The 22446-nt window shown below is 33.2% G+C and overlaps 1 protein-coding gene across 15 annotated transcripts; it reads right to left on the bottom strand.

Annotated features, from left to right (window-relative positions):
- Window positions 1-725: 725 nt before the first annotated feature.
- On the bottom strand, window positions 726-21388 carry Pur-alpha (Purine-rich binding protein-alpha). 15 transcript variants are annotated; one of them, XM_073972895.1, is made up of 10 exons: window positions 21174-21320; window positions 20968-21103; window positions 8562-8945; window positions 8424-8489; window positions 8243-8358; window positions 8072-8174; window positions 7881-7999; window positions 5560-5681; window positions 5364-5469; window positions 726-3011 (listed from the first exon to the last, which is right to left on the bottom strand). In XM_073972895.1, the coding sequence occupies exons 3-10, from the start codon at window positions 8602-8604 to the stop codon at window positions 2838-2840; spliced, it is 849 nt and encodes a 282-aa protein (XP_073828996.1). In that variant the 5' UTR covers window positions 8605-8945; window positions 20968-21103; window positions 21174-21320; the 3' UTR covers window positions 726-2837. The 15 variants fall into 15 exon arrangements, with proteins under 15 accessions (XP_073828996.1, XP_073828995.1, XP_073828998.1 ...); XM_073972894.1 differs by having other exon boundaries at window positions 20848-21103; XM_073972897.1 differs by having other exon boundaries at window positions 8454-8489; window positions 20842-21103.
- Between the last annotated feature and the right edge of the window lie 1058 nt (window positions 21389-22446).

Consider the following 22446-nt stretch of genomic DNA (forward strand, 5'->3'; position numbering starts at 1 on the left):
AGGAAAGTCTATTGCTTTTCCTATTCATTTAATGTATGTATATTTTATGTGTTTTCGGTTCAAATTTTCGTGAAAACAAGGAAACAAAAATGAAGGAAAGTTTGTTTATGTTTCTGTTAATTACGAATGGTGTCGTGGAAACGGGTTAATTCGTGTACGTCATTCGACAGGCGAACAACGTAATTGAAACGCTCGTGTGAACATGACATTAGGCAATCTTGCTCGCTATATAATATCTACATATGTATATTTATCCATATCTATAAGATATGGTGTTGAACGGAGAAGACAAATAATTTGTTACAGTACCTGCAAGAGTCTTGCCAAAAAATTTCAAAAGCAGGTGATTCTTGCAGTTTCTCGGCCTGGATTCTTGTTCTATGAAAATTTGAAATGAAAAATATTTTCTTTATAATTTTTTTTTTCATTTGACATTTGTTTCCTTTATAATATTTTTCATAGAACAAGAATTAATACCCTGGATTAGAGTAAAACTGAGTATTGTCACAAGTAAAATTGCCTAATGAGGATGATATCACAAAATATGTCATTCAAAATTGGAGAAGTAAAGCATATGATCGGTGTGTTTGAAAATTTATTATGGAACAAACCGTTCAAGTAAGTAAAATTGCCTAATGGTAATTTGGACTTCATCGTCATAGTTATGGAATATTTTATACAAACTGCGAACACAAATCGAAAATAATAATAAAAACAAACAATCATTTAGATTTTTTGCAGTTGCAATTGATTTAAGATAAAACTAAATTTTCTTTTTATTATTATTATATAATAACATTTTTCATATATAGATTTCCACATAATCACAATTTTTGTTAAATATTTTTTGTTTTTGTTGCAAATGAATGCATTCATCCATCACAGCAGACTGAAACAAGTGTTCATGTATTGTATGTATATAAATAAGAGATATTATTTAATTATTTAATAAAAAATAAACATGAAATAAGACAATTACACAATATGTTACAGATATAAATGTAAAACTAAACAAAAAAAGATAAAAGAAACGAGTTCTTTTGTATGTTTAAATAAATAGTTGTCTAAAGATGAGAAGAAGCAAAATATTCAAACTTAATACACATTTAACAAGTTATTTTCAAAAGTAACGGTTAACAAAAACCATAATTTGGGTTAGTTTAAGTGGTGTTGAAAATTGAGGTGATTTAGTTGTGTGTCCTCTCTCAACAATGTTTAATAACCGTTGGTAATGAAAATGTGTTGTAAATAAAACAATTCTAACAGTAATATTAATAGGAAAAAATAATGAAAGTGGAAAGATTGGTTTGTTTGTTGGTTGCATTCTTTTTTAACAAGAGTTGAGAATTGAGGGATGTAACAAAATTGAATCCCCTTTTCTTTGAATACGTTTTAGTTGTTGTTTATTTATTATCATTTTATGATATTTAATGTATTTTTTTTCCTCTTCACAAAGGGAAGTTTTTATATAAATTATAATTTTTCAAAATTATTTTCAATGTCTGTCAGGTGTTTGTGTTTTTGTGTGATGAAATTTAGTGCATTTTAATTTTGGGATGGAAGAAAGAAGTAGAGGTATATTTTTTCCTAATAAACGGTTTTAAGTATAACAATTAAAATTCGAATATTTTAAAATAATCTAAAAGAATAAGCCAATTTCATACAAGTAAATTGTCAAAGTAGAACAAACTCTTTATAGAGCCTTGAACCCAAAGTTTGTCCGTTCATGACATTACATATAGCAAAAATAAACCCTTCTTTTAAAATGCGCTTTCACAATGTGTCTTTGGGTGTGTGTTTATGTTAAAATTGCAGTAACTGTGTTTACTTATTGTTGTTGTTATTTTTTCTTTCGTTCGTTTTTTTTATTTTACTCTCAAATGTGTACTGCTGGCCTTGAAAGGATAGCGAGCAATAACACAAATTTGATAAAAGGTGGGTAAGTGAAATTTGGTTGCTATTTTCTTTTCTTTTTTGTAGTACATATGTGGTGTTTGTTTTTCTTGTATATTTAATTGTTATGTATCTATGGTGGTAGGAGTGGTGTTTGCCGGTCTAAAAATGGTCTGATTCCTAAAGGTAATTTATCTATAACCAATCAGCTTTAATTTTTCATTTGTTGTTTTTGTTTTTAGTGGTTTTGTTTCATCTTTTTATCGCCTCGTTTTAAGATTTGAACATTAGGTTTTTGTATGTTTTGTTTCGTGTTTTGGTTTTTTTTCTTTTAATTACAGGTTGCATATTACGACATATTCCTAAAATTCACGCACGACACATATCTATTTCCAAGTGTTAAGCTTAACAATAGTACATCATCTTCGACATCATCATCATTATTAGATTCATATTTTTGCATAATATGTGGTAAAAATTAAAAGATAATTGTCAACAAAGTGGTTAAAATCATTATGTTTCGATTTTTCTTTCTATAATTTATCATTAAAAATAGTCAATTGTTAATAATATTTATTAACAAATGTTACTGTTTTTCTTGTGGTTTTTGTTTTATTCTTCTGCAGTAATAACATAAGGTTTTGGTTGGTGTGTAGGTATTTTCTTCATGCATTCATTGTGGAAGGAGGGGTATGGGTATTGTTGTGGTTTGTTTGGGTGGGTGTAAAGAGTGTGAATTGCAATAGATTATAACAGTAATAATGACATTGTCAATTGTTTCCCCCTTACTACTTATAGGTAATGTACGTCTGATAACGTTTCAATCCTTGCCTTATTCCTTTGTTTTCTTTTCCTTTGCTAAATTTTCTCTAATCCGGTCTTCCAATTATTTATTTTATTATTATTTTTGCTGTTATTTTTGTTTTTTGCGCCACGTTGCACATTTATTTGGCTTGTGGCTGCTGTTGCTGTTGTTGTATGGTATTATTATCGGCAGTGATTGACGATGGCGATTCGGACGATTTTTTCATTTTTTCACAGTAATCATTGAATATATCACGAAAACGTGTCCAGCACTTTTCGGGTACAGTTATAGCTGTACGGAAATTTGATTTAACCTGAAAGAAATTAAAAATAATTCAAAATTATATTTTACAATTAAAAAAAATCGCTAAAATCGTTCGGGTGGGGCTTTTAAACTAGAAGACACAATAAACGTTTGAGTAAAGCCGAAAGCAAATCCATCATTTGTGGTAAATGAATAAAAGAGCAAGGTCAACAAATATTGAAATTTTCTTTATTCTTTACCCAAAAGTTTGTGTTCTCGACTTAATACCCTTCAATAAATCAAGTGCTAAGCCGAAAACACAATAAACGTTTGAGTAAAGATTTGCGTTGTTGTTGTAACAGTATTCAGGCTCTGGGACTATTTCCAGTTCTAGCAATGTGGCTGCTTCGATAGGTTGTATCCCCAAAGCAACTGGAGTTAGTTGAGTAGGTTTGGCAGGGCAGTTGAAAAGGTGAGGTGTGTCGTGCGGGTCTGTGCCCCATGCTAGGCAGATGTTTTGTATCTGAATTTAGGAATTTAGTCGACTGCACTATTCCAACCTGGAGTGCTCGAGGTGGCTGACGCTCCGCGTTCACACGATTGTTTATGTTGTTTATCTACGAATGCATCTGTGTGAAACCTATTTGATCACGAATATCCCTCCTGACATGCAACGGTTAGACCCGAGGAAGTACTGCAACGGGAGCATGCCATTGGGTTGCTGTACTGAAAGAAGAAATCTTTGTCTCTTTATGTAGATGGTCCGCTGAAGACACGAGGAGGAACCCTGTTACAGTTCTTAGGGCGGCATTCTGATAGGTTTGAATATACTTCCATCGCGTTGCACTTACATTCACGGACAACACTGGCGCCGCATAGCTCAACAAAGGCTTCTTTATCTGCACCCCAAGTGCTGCCGGCTATTTTGCTACCATCGATCATTTAACTCAGCGCTCACCTTTGCAGTCCATGTGATGAACAGAGTGGCCGTAGATTTAGTGGAGGCTATTTAAATACTCCTCGCGTGGAAAATGTGATAAAATCAGTCAAACCAGACTTCAAACTTTCACAAATGACATCGGGAAGGTAACCGAATCCAAAATCGTAAAAGCACTTGCATACATTACGATTTCTATGTCGTCTGGGAGGTGTGGAAGTTCAGAAAGGTAGAAGTTGAACAGTTGCGGAGATATCACCTTACATTGGTTAACTCCCTGTTTCACTGTACGGGGCTTGGACTTCTTGTTCCTGAATTCCACGTACGACTGGCGTTCACACATATAATTGATTATCCAACGTTTCCAACTTGGCCAGAGTGTAGTCTGCTCAATGTCCTCAAACTGCAGGGAGTGTCTGGCAGTATCAGAGACTTTTTAAAAGTTGTCTCGATCACTAGATTATCTCACGGCTTGCTCTGGTTGAGTCCTCGACAATTATGAGTGGAGATGGAGTGCTGCGCTATTGTCGCGCTGTGCTGCTTACGGAACCCATGCTGATGATCGCAACTGTATAGCAATTTCCGATGCTGAGAGGACTAAAGCCTCAAGAGGGCTCCAGTAGCGGGAGCACACTGCCCATTTTTAATACTTAAGGAACGATGTGGGTGGCTAGCGACAGGATGAGAACTTTGGTGAGATACTCGACTCCCAGCTCATCCAGCTGTTTCAGTATTACCATGGAGATTCCATCAGGGCCCAAGGCTTTGGTTGATTTAGCGTTCCCGATGACATTCGCAACATACGGATATGTTCTGAGACACACATCACCTCTCACTTCACGCTTCAAGCATTTTGTTCACTCCATTTACTCCTATTTTTTGCTTGGGGCTAAGATTCAGTAGGGTATTTAAAAAGTATAGTACACCCTAGTCCGTCCATAAAATACTCGAAAAATAAGCATAAATGATTGAGGCGTGAAGTGAGAGGTGAAGTGTGTCTCAGAAAATACCCGATAAACAACGCCACATAATCGGCAGGACGAGATCTAATGCGTGGTAGTACTCTTCTCTTCGCCCTGTCACTCACGGAGTGCTCGAGGTCCTAATACAGTTGTTGTTGAGCTTGGTTTCTTTTACCTTTGTGACCATGATATTTTTTCCGACTCAAAAAATCCTCTATTTCCTCGACCTAACCTCGGATGTAATTGCAATTAAAATGCAATTATAGCTCTGGAGTAGAAATATTTTTGGGACACCTTGCCATACAAGTGGGGCCCTGTGCGGCGTGTCGAACATAATATAGCACCAATAATATAAAAGTTGTTCATGGAATAATACTCCGAAAATTTGTTTTGCATTTTATGGAGGAATTTGAAAATAGATTAACCACAGTTTAAAATATGTTTTGCAGGCATAGTATCGAATTCGCAATCTGTCATGCATTGCTCCAATAAAATCGTGTTAGGATATTAAAAACAAACTTACCTCACTTATACGCATATAAACACCTCTATTATTTTGTCCAATGTCAAAGTAGAAATTCTTATTATCTACTTTCATATGACGTTCTTCTGGTAGATCACCCTTAAACCTGCAAAAATAAAAAATAAATTAAAAATAAATAAATTAAAGTAGCATAAAAATCTAAAATAAACATAGTTTTTTAAAGTTGAAAACTTACCCGCCATCATTGGTACCAAATTCTTCCAAAAGATCGGTGAGAGCATCGCGAAATTCGATCATACCTTGGGCTGGTATAGCGATTTGTGAACGAGGACCACCCCGTGTAATTGTTTGAGAAACCTATAGAGAATAGATGATTTTTACTTAATAAATTTTAATGCTTGAATTAAAAAATATGAATTAAATATGTGAATTTGAATAGGAATAGGTCGACATAGACCATTTTGGAAGGGGATATTCTTTTGAGAGTTATTCCTTTCGATAGGTATAGCCATATATGGCGCCCTCCAGCCATCCTAGTTGAGTACAGTTGATCAAACTGTACTTAAGCGAATATGCTGAACTTTTGTCACGGAGCTATATTTTGCGATATATACCCTCCAAGAGAAGGAACTTGATGACCGTTTGGAAGAAATTTCACGATTGGTAAAAATGTTGGCCAATTGTACACTGAATTCGTGAGTTATCGTGCTCATCCCGGCATTTTAGTTAGAGCCGACAGGGTTATTCAGAACTTTTGGTCCAATATCTCAGGAATTATGGGGTTGTCCCTGAAAAAAGTTAAATGGGTCGCGAGCACAACCTGCTGCAAAACAATCATGACGATCTGAGAAGTGTCCCTAAAGTGACAGACAGAATGATGGACATGGCTAAATCGATTATCTAAAACGGACTTCGTCCCAAAAAGTTAACCATTATTTCGATAAGGAACATTTTCATCATATCAAAGTGTATATATATATCCTTTGCGTAAAGCCTGAGGGTATACCTAACGAATTATTAACAGACTTCGAAGACGAATTATTAGCGGCCCAAAATGTGTGGAAAATTTCGCAATTTTTCAAGGGTTAGATAGGGAAGAATTATTGGGTTTTTATAAATTATCGGGGAACGAGTTATAGGTGCCCAAAAGCCTTTTTTTGTATTAAATAATGTCTTAAAAAAAGCTCAGAAATATGTATATCATTATGCAATATTTTATTTCCAATGATTTTTTTTAACTTTTTCCTATTGTTTACTGTTTGTATCGATAGCTTTTTTGAATTCGTAGTCAATTCCAAATAAAACATTAAGGGCCATTACTACATCTTTCCTTTTGCTAAAGGTTAGATTTTAAAAGGCAAAATAGAGAAATTTGGTGGCTTTAAAATATAAATTTCACATTAAAAATTAATGGTACAAATGACCTTCATCAGAATTTACATTTATGGTAACAGGAAAGCTATAAATCTGTTCGTTAAATCCAAAAAATAAGAAAAGGAAAGTTGTAATAATGGGGGTAAAAATGTTCCCTGTTAGAGTGAAGATCATTTAATGCCAATATTTATTATTTTTCTCGTTGGAGTTGAGCTGAATGATCGAGGATTTTTTTTTACAAGTGAAAAAGGTAAGCCGAAGATTCGAACCCATATAACCAGATGTTATGTGGCCGGTATCGCTGTTAGTTACGCAGCATGATTGAAATATTTCTTTTTTCAAAAACAGAAAATTGGTATTAACACAAATGAACTCGTTCGCATAGAATTTTACAGAAACAGGCTGTATTACAGATTCCGATCGAAATGGTTTCAATTCCGTAATTTCATTCCGATTGTTTTTTTAGCTTCTTCCGATTTCGATCGATTTGTATAAATATGGCAACATTAGAGGAATTAAAAAAAAATCATAACAAAATCATATCATTAGAAAACAGTGTAGAAGTGGGAATTGTGAAAATATTCTGTTTAAAGAAAGTTTGTGCGAAAAGAAAGTTAATTTTTATTGGAATTTCAATTTTTCTGTCGTTTCGTGAAAGTAATCCACATAACATTGAAAAATACCTTGTGTGAGTTCTTTCTTCATTTGTTTTCTTTTATCATTAGCTTTGTTCCTTTACTTTTTTAATGGTAAGGGTGGTAAAAGAGAAAAGTGTCAAAATTGCTCTCTCATGAACATTTTTAGCTTTGTTAATTTATCATCAGTAATGCCAGATTGTTTAGTTTTTACAAATTTACAACGAAAAAATTATGTGGCAATACTTTGTCGTTGATTGAGAAATAATGGAAATGTGCTCATCTTTTAAATAAAATGATTACAAATATGATATTAAATGTGATTTTGTTAATAAAACAATACTCTTTATTATTTTTAAGCGTTTTTGACATGTTTCCAAAAAAATACAATTCCACTTGCGAAACCAAAAGTAGTTTCATTCCGAAAAAATTTTCGTTTTTAGTTTTCTATAGAAGCTAAAAACGGAATTAATTCGGAATTCGTTTCTGTGACATGCCTGTGTATTCCAAATTTTAAAAATAACAATATTTTTGCTTCAATACATACCCTAAGAAAACGTCCTCTGGCGTTCTCTTTTAAATCCAAATAATACCGTCTATTATCCTTGGTCATCATTTCCGATTTAAGTTTACCATCTTCCGGTAAATTATCGGGATTCGGTGGTCCTAAAAACATATAAATTTAAATATAATGTTCGAACTCATAAAATCCAGCTTTAAATATATGACAATCCTTACCCAAAGATGCATAGTAGTCGCTAAATGTCGACAAATGATCACGAAATTCTGCAGCTGTAGATAAAGCTAAATAGACTTGGCTTCGTCTACCATCAGCTCCGATCTGTATAAAGTACAAATATAATCGATTTTTTCAAATAAACTAAAAACAGAGAACTATTTATTAGCTACCTCAGCCACTTTTATAAAACGGCCGCGACGATTTTGTTTAACGTCTAAATAGAAACGTTTCGATTGTATTTGCAACATTTTAGTAGCCAACTCCTGTTCTGTTTGACCCTGAGGAGCTATTATATGCAATATTTTATTATTAATTAAAAACACACATTGGAGAGATTTATCCTAAACCTACCTTTTACTGACGGATCAAAATCACACCTACCTGCCCCCTCCATGCTGCTACCAGCGGCATTGTATTCTAAGGGAGAAAAAAATATAATTTCATTAAAATAATTTTTTTCAAACGTTTTTTTTTTATTCCAAAACATACTTGAACCACCAAGATCACCATCACCGCTTCCGATATCTGACATTTTGCTAGTATGTATTAACCTTCTTTCTCTTTATATATCAAAATAATACACAAGGTATTTCCAGATGAAACGACGATTGTCTGTAGTTTGTCAGATATTGTGGTATTTCCGTTCAATAGTAAATACAGTTGCCTTTGTTGTGTGATTTGTCCGTTCCAATATTCCTTATTCCAATATTTTCAGCAGAAACTGTTTTTGGCAAACATTAATCCAATATATTTGAACCTACGGCTTTTAGTATGTTCGGTGTTTCCGGTTAGTTAGTGAGTGTCGCACACGCGCGTTCTAACACAAAAATATCTCCACTTTCGCACTTTACACCACACTAAACACTTAACCACCTGGAAAAAGATAGTATTAATTTAATAACATTTTAGAATGTATTACAATTTTGAATTTTGGTAACTGGAGATTTGAGGGTATTTAGTTATTGCAATGTGGTCAGTACATTTTCGTTTGTATAATCTGTCTGCATTTACCATTTACCTAAATATCATAAAACTTTTGTTTGACCTATAAATGTATATCATTAATTAAGGTTGGTGTCATGGCATGTCAGGAAAATTTATAAAATCAAAATTTGCGTACAGGCCTAGGTTCATAAGAGGCTAGATTTCTTGCTCAAGTCATTCCCGATTAAAGAATTAAAGACAATTGGCAACATAGTTTGAATTCGGCTAGGCCGTTTTTCATTGTATCTAAAATGACTTAGCAAGAATGCTGGCACAAACAACACAATGTGTGATTTTAAATGTGGATTACTTTTGTAAATAATCTCTTCTGGACAGAAACTTTGTCTCTGCAATTGTGGACTAAAAAGGGACTTAACTATTTGAATCCAGTCTAAACAAGCAAAAAAGTGTTACGTTTAGTGTAAGTTTTACGAAATGTATAGGGGATTTTTGAGGCCGAAGATGTAGAAGAAAACTTCAAAATAACACAAATAGGGCTTTCCTTTTTTTAACCACTGGAAATGCCATATTATAGTTAATTCAGAAAATGTAGGTACAAATTGCAAAAGTCCTGTTATGCGGTGCTAACTACTGCGAGCCGTAAATCTCAAATTACAATTGACAAATGCTTGTGGAGAAGGTTTGTGACCACTGGGAACCTCAAATTTAATTTTACCGAAATGTATAGAGGATTTTTGAGGCCGAAGATGTAAATGAAAACTTCAAAATAACTTAAATAGGGCTTTCCTTTTTTAACCACTGGAAATACCAAATTATAGTTAATTCAGAAAATGTAGGTACAAATTGCGAAAGTCCTGTTATTCGGGGCTAACTACTGCGAGCCGTAAATCTCAAATTACAATTGACAAATGCTTGTGGAGAAGGTTTGTGACCACTGGGAACCTCAAATTTAATCTTACCGCAAATTTGGTCAAAAAATGTGGCAAAAATCCTCAAAATACCTAACATGGACACATGTTGACAGTTTTTCGTGTAGAAATTATGTGACCATTGTGAACATAAGCTTCGTTCCTTTACTTTTTTAATAGCAAATATAGCAAAAGAGAGAAGTTCTCTCTTCTCTCAAAAAACTGTGAAAATTGCTCTCACGTAAAAAGTTTTGCACAAAAGTAAAGAAACGGAAAAATAGTAGATCTGGCAGCAATGTCAAAAAACAAACATGGCTGCTTAAAAAAATAAAGTAAATTTCACTTTTTTATTTTTTTATTTCACTGGTTTAAATTTTTATTATTTTATTTCATTTTATTTTCCTTTGACAAAGCGCGTAGTTTTCTTTTTATCATTTTGTCTAAATTGTCAAATAAATGTCAAATCAACAGTTCGACAGATTTTCCACTTTTTACACAACGAAATTTGTAGAGCAGAAAGTAGTAAAAGAGAAAGCCATTTTGGCTCTCTCTCTTCTCTCACTCTCTTAAAAATTGCTTCCAGTTTTTTGGAGTTAAGGAACGTTTTCCGCGTTAAAAATGGTAAACTTGAAGAAACTTTAACGTAAAGGAACACAGCTATAAAATGTCGATTTACAGGTAGTTCGTTTAATAATAGCTTCGTTCCTGTACTTTTTAATAGTAAAACTCGTAAAAGAGAGAACTGTAAAAAAATTGTTCTCACATAAAAGTTTTTTGAAATAGTTCGGGAACGGAAAATACGTCAAAAAACTGGAACAAATGTCAAAGTCGGCGTACCAGCCAATCAGACGCCGGCAACCAGTTACTATTTTTACACGCTCAAATTTGTCGAGTAAAAAGTTTTTAAAGAGAGCGTCATTCAGCGCCATTTTTGTTGAAAGAGAAGTGAACATTTTACAACTTTTTTGTGTTCAGGAACGGTTTTTCGGGTAAAATGTGTAAAAGTCGTAAAAATTGTAAAAACTTTTTAGTTCTGGAACAAAGCTAATATTAATCTTATACAGGGCAAGCATGAATATTTCCCTCGGAATTGTCCGCATGGAAAATTATTTTAAAAAGTAAAATTCCTTAAAAATTAATATTTTAAATCGTTGAAAACTACTAGAATCGCTTAATTACAGAATATTCTCGCCAAGTTGCCGAAAACATTCCCTTCTTGGACATAAATATGGAAATAGAACATTGTGAAATTGGGGAAAGGGAACAAATTCTGCACGGAATTTTTATTTATGATTGCCCTGATAGTGAATATAAGATTAATATAAAAAGACAATAGCATTGGCTGCAGAGGCCATCAGTTAAGACATTGTATATACATTAACTTATTTAAGGTAGCTAAGGCCATGTTTATATTACAGTTTTTTTGCAGGGTTAACCTTCTTTATGAGGATTTATTTGAAATATACATAAGCAATGAAATTGTATTCGATATAAAATTGTAGATAGATTTGGTGTTGTCAGCACTGTGGTTTCTAAGCATTTCCATTCCATTATTGTTGAGAATTGTTTATTGCATGAATGATAGGCAGGTACAAGATTTTAGGATGTGTTGGTTGGATGACGGACATTTAATACATTTGTTGTCAAGATTCTTATTTAGTAGATGCTGATGTGTGATAATTGTATGTCCCATTTGGGAGCCGTCTCTTGCCCATTTTCTTAAAATTGAATGTAATTAGAATTGTGTTTCAAATTGGCTACCAAATCTGGTACATTGAAAATCAGGTTCTTATTGGGCATTAATTATTGCCCCTTTTACTCTTTTCGCGAACAAAGATTTGCTTCTGTGGTCTAGCTTGTCCCTCTTTTTTGCCATCACAGTATGGTAAGCAATCAGGCAGTCATTTTATTGCAAGTGATTTAATCACTGGTCTCTTTGCTGGGTGTAGATGGAATCTCGAATCATTTTCACAAAAGTTTAATGTAAACTCATTTGGTCTCCAATGATTATCAAGTCTTTCTAGAGGTTAATGCTTGAATATTTCTTCATCTTCATCCACCTTTTTTCAAGCTTCTTTGCTTTTCTTTGGAATTACCCTTATCAATAATTTTCACTAAATATTTTCTCCCGGGTTGTTGAAATTCGCAGAGTTTTATATACACTTTCATATGGCCAATATATAATTTTTCAAAATAATAGTTTTAGTATGTTTGGACGTAAGATCAGGTTTGAATATAGACTGTGGGTCCACATTACGATGGGCAAGTTATTGACAAAATGGACCAAAAGCTGTAAAAATGCACATGATGGCAGGGAGGCCAACTAGTCCGAGGTAAAAATCGCTACAGAAAAAATGTGTTAAAAACCACCACAAATCTCTACTAACCCACTAGCGCTGCGAATTTTTTTGCGGGCCATACATTTACTCGCAAACTGCTGCAGATGAACCCCTTGTGCACGTGTGTGATTGAATAGTGTATGGCATATCTTCAATCCATTTTTAAAAAAATGGTGATTTTTCTTCCAAAACACGTTTTCTCACAAACAATATTTATTATTTTCGAAACTGTTTATTACTTGGAAAATAAACGAAACTCATTGAATTGAAAGGGTTTCATTTTCAAAATCAAAATTATAGCAGCATTTGGAAGATTGTTTTATCAAAAATCACATTGCGGAGTCTTTTTAGAGTCCTTTTGGTGATCAAAAACTGATTAAGTCGCTTGTATGATCAGAATAGGACTCGAAAGTGACTGCCTGTAATGATTAAAAAGAGTTCAATTTAAAATACAACAATAAATGCGTGGCAATCACAAATAAATCATTGAGGCGTTTAAAATGTGACTAGTTTTTCCTTATTTATTGTCACATTTTGATCTTCATGAAGATTGAAAAATGCTTAATCAAAAAAGGGTCATGCAGGTGTTTGAAAAGTGATCATAATTATGTATTTTCTGATCATATTTTGAACAATTAGGTGATTAAAAACTGATTGTTTTGTTTTACTTTTGTTTGGTTGTAAATAATTATCATATACACTTTCTACAAAACTTTGATATAAATGTAACGTATAATATTAAGAGTATAGACAAATACACCACATGTTGAGGTTTCGCCAAGTGAAATGAGAAGCAGTATACTAACCACCGCGCAACATAAAGGATAATTAATAGTCATAACAAAGCAGAAAGACAACAAAACAAAGGAAATAAACAAAAAAAAAGAAGGATAAAAAGAAAATTCTTTTAATTTTCGTTTAATAAAAATACTCATAAATGACTCCCTAAAGACCCATAAACGATTATAAACATGACTCAAAAAAGACTCGAAAAAGATTCCCAAATTAATCAACAAATAACCAATAAATGATTGAAATACGACTCGAAAAAGACTTTATATACCATCAGAAAATGGGCAAAAATAACTCGAAACTAATACAGAGGAAGACTCATTTGTGATTTGTTTAGAAGAGTCGCCTGAGGTTACGTTTTCCTCCCGAAAAAGGAGTCATTTATGATCAGAAAATGAGCTCATATTCAAGCTTTTTAATCGTGCAGTCTGATAAAAAAAAGACCAGAATTTGATTAAAATTTTCAAAAAATGCTGGCTGGGGTATGTCCACAGTGTATGGGCCGCATAAAACTTAGTTTTCCTGCAATCGAGCCTTCTTTTAAAAGTGCCAAAAACTTTGGAGGGTAATATAGGTGTATCCTTACATGCCAATCACTTGTTTTTTGATTGAGAAAATATTCTTACTATATTCTTAACAAATGCCTGACTTTATACGATTCTAACATTTATGATTTAATTTTAATCGCATATTTAATTTTTTCATCAAAAGTCGAAAATTAAAAAAGTCGATATTTTTGAATAGCTTGGGTTTTATGCCAATTGCGTGGAAATGCATTGGTCAAATGAAGCTTTATACGCTTGAAATGACAGATAAAAGACAATACTATAACAAAATGCAAAGAACCACACAAAAATATTCGAAAACCCCAGATTTTTACGTCTATTTGCCAGCCATTTTTTGTGGCGTTTAAACGACCAGTGGCATTATCTGGGCTAACAAAGATCTAAAACCATTACGAAAATGTGTAAAAACGCCATCTTCAATTGTTACACAGAAAGAGAGAAATTTACAAAAATCGCACATACATGTTTTTTTTTTAATATTCAACACGATCTGCCACCTAAATATGTGCATATTCACTCGCTTCACAATATAGGCCGATTTCCGTATCGTATGACTACAAACGCCTGAATTATTGTGTTTCATAACGCCACAATACTTAACAAATGCGAAGCCATGTATTTCAAAAAGTCATAATTGCGCATTTTATTTCTGATGCATTTTCGAGGAACAATGCATGAGTGCAACTGAAATATTTTGACGAAGTTTAAAAACTAGCATCCCTGCGTGATGGTATAGTATCGGCTGGTGCGAACGACAACTTTCGTAATATTTCTGCGAATTTTCGATAAAGTACACAGATGGTGTTGGTCCACTCCTTTCGGTACCTCCCCACAAAAGTTCAAAAATATTCTCTAAAATGGTAAGCGCGATCAATCGAATTGATCCAATCTTTGGTTGATATAATATTTTGTCCAAACTTAGTTTTATTTCGAAAATTGACCTTATCAGTCTTCTTCTTAGGGTATCTCCGTCGCAAAAATTCTACATTTTTACTTATGGTCTGTTCCAGTACCTGCAAGAAAAAAAGTCGTAGAAATTAGTAGATACTTGCAGTTCTGGAACAGACCATAAAGGGCAGTTCAAGGTCTGTTCGAGGGTCATTTGGAAATTTTTACAGAAGCTACTCCTTGTGGTCCTGTTTATAGCGATAAACTGTAGGTCCCATATCATTGAGCTAATATGAATCGAGGTGCACTCATTGATATGAGAGGAGTCTCCCTTGTCCCGTATGGGATGTTTGTGGAACAATTATATATATATTATTATTATTTTTTTTTTTTTGTTTATATACAGATAGCATTTTGAAAAAAAGGTATGTATAAAAAATTCAATTGGACAATTAATATGCTAGGGCTGTGCTTGCAATAATGCTGCGAATTTTTCTATCATGATAGAGACAATTTGGAGCAGTTAATCAGGAGACACATTATTGCAATTTGCATCAGGGGAAAGGTCAGTAGTTCTTTTTCCGTATGTAGGCCACTTTGCTGGTATATGCTATACAGGAAGTAAAATAGGGTAAGTGCACCAGTAGTCGGCACTTTAAGGATTCTCGTATCTTCAGCCGTATGTCATTCCGAGTCTAAATATCCAATCAAATTAAATTTAAGTTGTTATGATTCGTTATTTTGTGTAGTTTTAGATTATATAAACAATTGTTTTGATTATTTCTGTTCAACATGCAAAAAATACAATTTTAGTGAAATACTGCTTTTTCACCAGTAGTCGGCACCATTCCCCAATAGTCGGCATGATATGATCCAGTAGTCGGCATGTTATATTTAAATAAAGAAAAAATGCATACTTTACATTTTTTCTTAAATATTTGAAAGAACTATAGGTTAAGCTTTAGTTATTTATACATTTCTGATTTATTTGTATACATTTCTATTGATTTTACTTCAAAAAAGAAGGGAATTTAAACATATTGTTTAAATAAATTAGTTCGTACCAGTAGTCGGCATCTATTACCCAGTTGTCGGCACCCCACAACGTACGTACTTCAAATCATGGCTAATATTGCTTAAAATCGCTAAAGTTCCTTTCAAATTGAAAATATTTTTTATTAATTAGCCTTTAAAGTATTTCTTTAGTATTTTTTATAATTTTTAGCTAAAAGTAATCAATAAAAATCAATGTTTATATTTATAACCCCATGCCGACTTCAGGCAAATTTTATATTTTTTTGTCCCTAAAGTCTGCATCAGCAAAAATTGCACAATTATAAATATTTTGTAAAAATTTCTTTTTCTGAAGTGTTCTTTTAACTGTTCTCTACATATATAACAAAAATGTTGTGGAAAATTTCTTCATTTTAAAATAATTACAGAGCTTATAAGGATAACATCTCCACAATTTGTATACCCTACACCACTATGTGGTAAGGGGTATTATGTGTTAGTGCATTTGTATGTAACATACAAAAGGAAGCGAGATAGACCCATAGTTCCTTCTAGGGATATACATAGAATCACTTTCTGAGTCGATTTATGCATGTCCGTCCGTCCGTCCGTTCGCAACATACAGGTCGCATTTGTTGACCGATTTCGCTGAAAATTGGGGAATACCATTTTGTTAGCCGTCGGAAGATCAAGTTCGAAGATGGGATATATCGGTCCACGTTTTGGTATAGCCCCCATATAACGGTACCCCCCGATTTACGGTATTTTGACGTTTTCAGCTACATTTTCAGACCGATTTGGCTATAATTTGACATTTAGGGATCTTAAGTGTCAATAAACATATATAACAAAACTTGTGGACATAGGTCCACGTTTTGGTATAGCCCCCATATAACGGTACCCCCCGATTTGCGGTATTTTGACGTTTTTAGCTACATTTTCAGATCGATTTAGCTATAACTTGACATTTAGGGTTCTTAAGTATCAATAAACTTATATAACAAAAGTTGTGGACATCGGTCCACGTTTTGTATAGCCCCCATATAACGGTGCCCCCCGATTTACGGTGTTTTGACGTTTTTAGCTACATTTTCAGACCGATATAGCTATAATTTGACATTTAGGGTTCTTAAGTGTCAATAAAGTTATATAACAAAAGTTGTGGACATAGGTCCACGTTTTGGTATAGCCCCCATATAACGGTACCCTCCGATTTGCGGTATTTTGACGTTTTTAGCTACATTTTCAGACCGATGTAGCTATAATTTGACATTTAGGGTTCTTAAGTGTCAATAAACTTATATAACAAAAGTTGTGGACATAGGTCCACGTTTCGGTATAGCCCCCATATAACGGTACCCTCCGATTTACGGTATTTTGACAGTTTTAGCTACATTTTCAGACCGATTTAGCTATATTTTGACACTTAGGGTTCTTAAGTGTCAATAAACTTATATAACAAAACTTGTGGACATAGGTCTACGTTTTGGTATAGCCCCCATATAACGGTACCCCCGATTTGCGGTGTTTTGACGTTTGTAGCTACATTTTCAGACCGATGTAGCTATAATTTGACATTTAAAGTTCTTAAATGTCAATAAACTTATTTAAGTTCATATTTTCGTATAGCCCAGATACCTCCGAACTAGCTGTTAATTACATTTGAAGTTCCCACGTTATGTACCGATTTTCGATATTTTGAAGATTCTAGCTAAATTTTTTAACCGAATTAGGAGTTATTTGACATTAAAGGCTCCCATCAAAAACTGTCAACATAGGCCCGTGTTTTATTATAACCCCTATATAACAGTACCTCCCAATTTCTAGCCCACCAAAAATTGTCAACATACATAGTTAGATATAGGTACCATAAAAAAGGGCCTCCCGAATGAAGCATAAATGTACATAAAGTTGGGGACAGGAATGAAAAGTAATTATTTCATTTTAGTTCAGAATATTTTATGGTGGAGGGTATGAAAAGTTCGGCCGAACTTAATGCTTTTTTACTTGTTTTCTTAAGAAACATGCATTTTCGGTTGTGGTGAAAAACACTCACTGACAAAAACTTAAATTTCGGTATAATAATTGGTCCTAGCTCAATGAAATTTTATATAAAGTTAGCTGACAATATTGTTAAAGAATTTTTAAGATTATTTTCCTATTTTGTTTTCTTAATTTTAAGTTATTTGAGTTCAAATTCAAAAGGTGCCGACTACTGGTACATGCCGACATTAGGTGCACTTACCCTATGTACCAAATTTAAATTTGTTATATTTTTCATACAAAAGTAATGGTCCATTTAACCCACTAGGTAATATGAGATCATCATCCAAAGTTGTAGGCATGTTCTTCGACCTAAACTCTTACATCGTGCAAAATCTTGTGACTATTGATCTATAATTGCGACCTCCACAGTGCTTCTGATTACACTACAAACAAATAATTGGATATATTGGGCTGTAACTCTGTTATCTGCACGTAAATCAACATAATTGGCATCAATGGAAAGGTCAAGAAATGTTATTTACGTGGGCGGAATGTATCTTCAAGGAATACATACATATATGTATAAGCTGTATATTAAAAATTTTCACAATTTTCACACAAATGGTGTGGTCCATTTAACCCTCTAAATATTATCTGATCACTATCTCAAACTGCAAGCTACTTTTTTATCATATACCTAGTTAGTTTCGAGGCGATCGGACTATTATTGTGACCTACAGAGCAGCTACAAAATCGGATAAAAATTATGTTTTTTGTCCATTTCACCCGCTAAATATTTCACGATCATCACCAATAACAATAGGTGTCTATTCTGGTCTAAGCCCGACATCCATGCAAAATTTTGTGACGATCGCTCCATAATTGTCTCTAAGTCATTCGGGCAAAAGCCTGTTACACGTCCTGGAGAAGCGAACAAGTTGCATTGTAGAAAGGAAGGGAGAAAATAGTCTCTAAAAGCCGTAGCATAGTGCTAGTAAGCATATTACAGCGACATAACAGGTGCTCAATCGATTTTATCTCATCATCTTTACATAGACTGCTATATTCAATACAATACGACACGACTGTGGTCAGCTCATGTAGTAATTCTAAACCAGATCCGACTAGAACAAATTAACGAGTGCATTTTTGAACAAAAAAATCGACCCAGAATCAATATTGTCCCTATATGTCGCTATCAACCGATTTTACGGTCTTTTTCATTAAAGAGTCTACCAAACATGTCAACAATTTTAGAGAGAAGATTTCTTGAGAATAGCAGGCGATTTAGTTAGAGATGCCAAAATACGGTCAAGTTAAAATATACTCTCATTTTTTTTGGTTATCGACAAAAATAATTCTTATAATTTTGATAAAGTTGTCGCTAAGTCCTACCGACGGAAACAGTGTTGTCTACTTTTATTGGTACTTTTCATTCATAATAATTTTGCTTTTTATTTTTACGGATTTTTGTCGGTAACCAAAAAATGAGTTACAGAATTCCACTACTAGCCTGAAATGTTGGAACAACAAGTACTCGATCCCATAAATTACTATATTTGCTTGTGCCAAATTTCCTATTCATTTTGATTATACAAATGCTCTGTTCCAGAACCCGCAAGAAGGTAATATTTTTTACTACGATAACATTTTTTCCTTTATTTTATAGGAAAAAATAGTAAAAATTAGTAGATTCTTGCAGTTCTGGAACAGACCAAAACTTTTTGAGGAGTGTTTGAATATGAGTTTTGTATTTTATATTATTTTAAAGAAATACGGGAAAGTCCCCAAGTGTTAAAATGTCGGATAATTATATATAAAAATGAAAATATTAAAATTGTTGTACCTATATAGTAAAAATATTTCTGTCGGTTATAACTAAAAGGGAAAACTTTAAATCCAATCGTCTATATTTTCTTTCGAAATGTTTCCTCTATCAGTTGTTACGCCAAATCAATATATCGTCACCATAAATGCCCGAAGACGTAACCAATGAAACACAAGAAATGGCATTTCGGAAAATGGGATAATATTGCAGATTTTGATGTTATGGAGGATCTTAAAACTAAGCACTTCAGCGGTTTTGGTTTCACTACTAATTCCCCTTCGTATATGATCGATAATATCCCATATACTCGCCTTCATAAGATTAATATTCCATAAAACAGTTTTTAATTTTATAACGTTTTTTGCTTCTCCTGTAAAGTTTTGCTTTTGTGGGTTACGTCTTCGGGCATTTATGGTGACGATAGCTTCAAAAATACATGTAATGGGAAAACGGTTAATAGATAAATTACTGTTGATTAGAATGCAAAACTATAGATAAAATAGTCAGTCAGTTCCATTATTATCATTACTTCTTTAATTTAATATTTCACATAAAAATTGGTGTATTGTTTTTTTTTTCACTGACGTTGCATATACATAGATATACAATTTGCAAAATTACAAGACTTTGTTAAACATGGATAATCGATAATTTTATCAACTCATGAAACAGATTTAAAAATCATTACAATTAATAGTCATGTTTTCGATTTTTTCGTACTTTTGATGTTCTTCACAATTTTTTCTATATGTATCACCGAACACAATCGATCCAGGCAGGATTAAGAATAGAAGCACATATAGTAATGGTTCCTTTATATTACTAAATACTGAGATGACAATGTTTTCTATTATTATCACTATTATTCACTTTAACTTTAAGGACATTTTATGTTTGCAAGATGTGACGAGTTTTTTATTTTCACTTACACTTTTCCTTTTTTAATATTTGTGCAAAATAAAAATTACATCTTGTGACAGTAGTAAAACTGTTGAAGAATTTTTCCTGACATGACGTGTGACATTGAATTTGTACCGTGACCTGATTTTTGTTATTGTTTTTCTTGTGTTTCTTTATTCGTTCGTTTTGTTCTCTTCAAATGTTTCAGGAAGTTAGTCGTCCTTTTAAATTAAACTTGTTTCCAGCAGTTATCCATTCAAGCTCATGAGCTCAGTTATATTATTTATATCAGTTATATTTTTTTAATTGTTGGCAACTGGATAGAGTGACTGGATATAATGTATGGATCATATACTATACATTGGAGAAGATATGCAAAGTTTTTATTTTCGATCAGCTTTGTGTCCTGTCTGTCCAGTGCTGTCTATATAAAAGTTATGTATGCGACTTGGTTGCTACTGTCCGTCCGCCTGCCATATGTGGTGTGTAAATAAGTTCATGTCACTCTCACTCTTCACACTGGATATTCCTTCATTGGGTCGTTGGTCCTTAAAACGATATTATTGGCTTGATTTTTTCGTTTTCGTTTTCACTTGGACTCACACACACTTTTCTTCTCCTATGTAATAACTTGACAATTCCATTGATTGCATATGAACATTATACACGACAACACGACGAGTACGACGAACATACACCATCACCACCACCACACTATAGTAGTTGAACCTTGAAGATGGCTTCAGCCAACAAATCACCGTCACTGTTTCACTACTGCTGTTGTTGGGCTTTTCCAGCTGTCGCCGTTCCTGGGAAAATACATTGCGGCTAAGAACTCTCGTTGGAAAAACTTTTTTGCTGCAAGCTGGAGACGATGACCACCATAATTTTGTTTTCTTCTGCATTGGGCCAATAACCCTCAAATCTCCACTTACCTTTTGATGTAGAATAGACTCATGAATTTCTACATAAATTAAATTCTATGAATTGTTGTAACGAAAAAATCAAGGAAGAAAAGCTAAGCGCACCTTACTTCACACAAATTAACACAACTGCTGCACACTGCTGACAAAATTCGTACTAAACATAAAGAAATATCAGCAATGCAAAAAGAAGTAATCAGTTTTTGCAAACGAAAAGAATTGCAAATCAAAACAAAAACAGAAAAACTCAATTTGACAGTTTACAGTGTTAATAAAATAACGGATTCAATTTTCAAAATATCATATTTGTGGGCCAAATCTGTAACTTTTTAACGACAGTTGTTATTGTTATTTTTTCGAGAAACTCATTTTAACAAAATAATTAACAACCTTTTTATTCTGTAAACAAATTTTAACAACTTTTGTTAAAAATGTCGTTATGAAAACATCGCAAAAATAGTCGTTGTTTAAAAATCGAAAAAAAATGTACAATATTAGATTTACATTTAACCCGATTTACATTACGCGAGTTTACTTGCGGTAATTCCTCTCGTTCCTTTTTAGGACAAAACCTATAACTCTGCGTGTGCGTTCAAAAATACTTTAAACTTGCCTCTTGCGTTTATAAGTTTTTGCAAACGAAAAGAATTGCAAATCAAAACAAAAACAGAAAAACTCAATTTGACAGTTTACAGTGTTAATAAAATAACGGATTCAATTTTCAAAATATCATATCTGTGGGCCAAATCTGTAACTTTTTAACGACAGTTGTTATTGTTATTTTTTCGAGAAACTCATTTTAACAAAATAATTTACAACCTTTTTATTCTGTAAACAAATTTTAATAACTTTTGTTAAAAATGTCGTTATGAAAACAACGCAAAAATAGTCGTTGTTTAAAAATCGAAAAAAATGTTCAATACCTATTGGATTTATGTACATTTGACCCGATTTACATTACGCGAGTTTACTTGCGGTAATTCTTCTCCTTCCTTTTTAGGACAAAAATACTTTAGGGCGAAACCTATAGCTCTGCGTGTTGCGTGCGCGTTCAAAAATACAAAAACAAAATACATGTATTTGTTGTTGTTTTCAATTTGAAATACATGTATGTATTTTGTTTTTGTATTTTTGAACGCACACGCAACACGCAGATCTATAGGTTTCGCCCATAAACTTGCCTCTTGCCTTTATAAATGGCAATTCTGTTCCGACAAGTTTTGTTTTTAACAAACTTGTTTAGTAAAAGAGAAGTGAGAAGTAGTTGAAAGTACTTGCAAGAACT

Source organism: Musca autumnalis, unplaced genomic scaffold (genome assembly GCF_047663935.1).
Source record: "Musca autumnalis isolate F117 unplaced genomic scaffold, ASM4766393v1 scaffold_3, whole genome shotgun sequence".
NCBI classification, from domain to species: Eukaryota; Metazoa; Arthropoda; class Insecta; order Diptera; family Muscidae; genus Musca; species Musca autumnalis.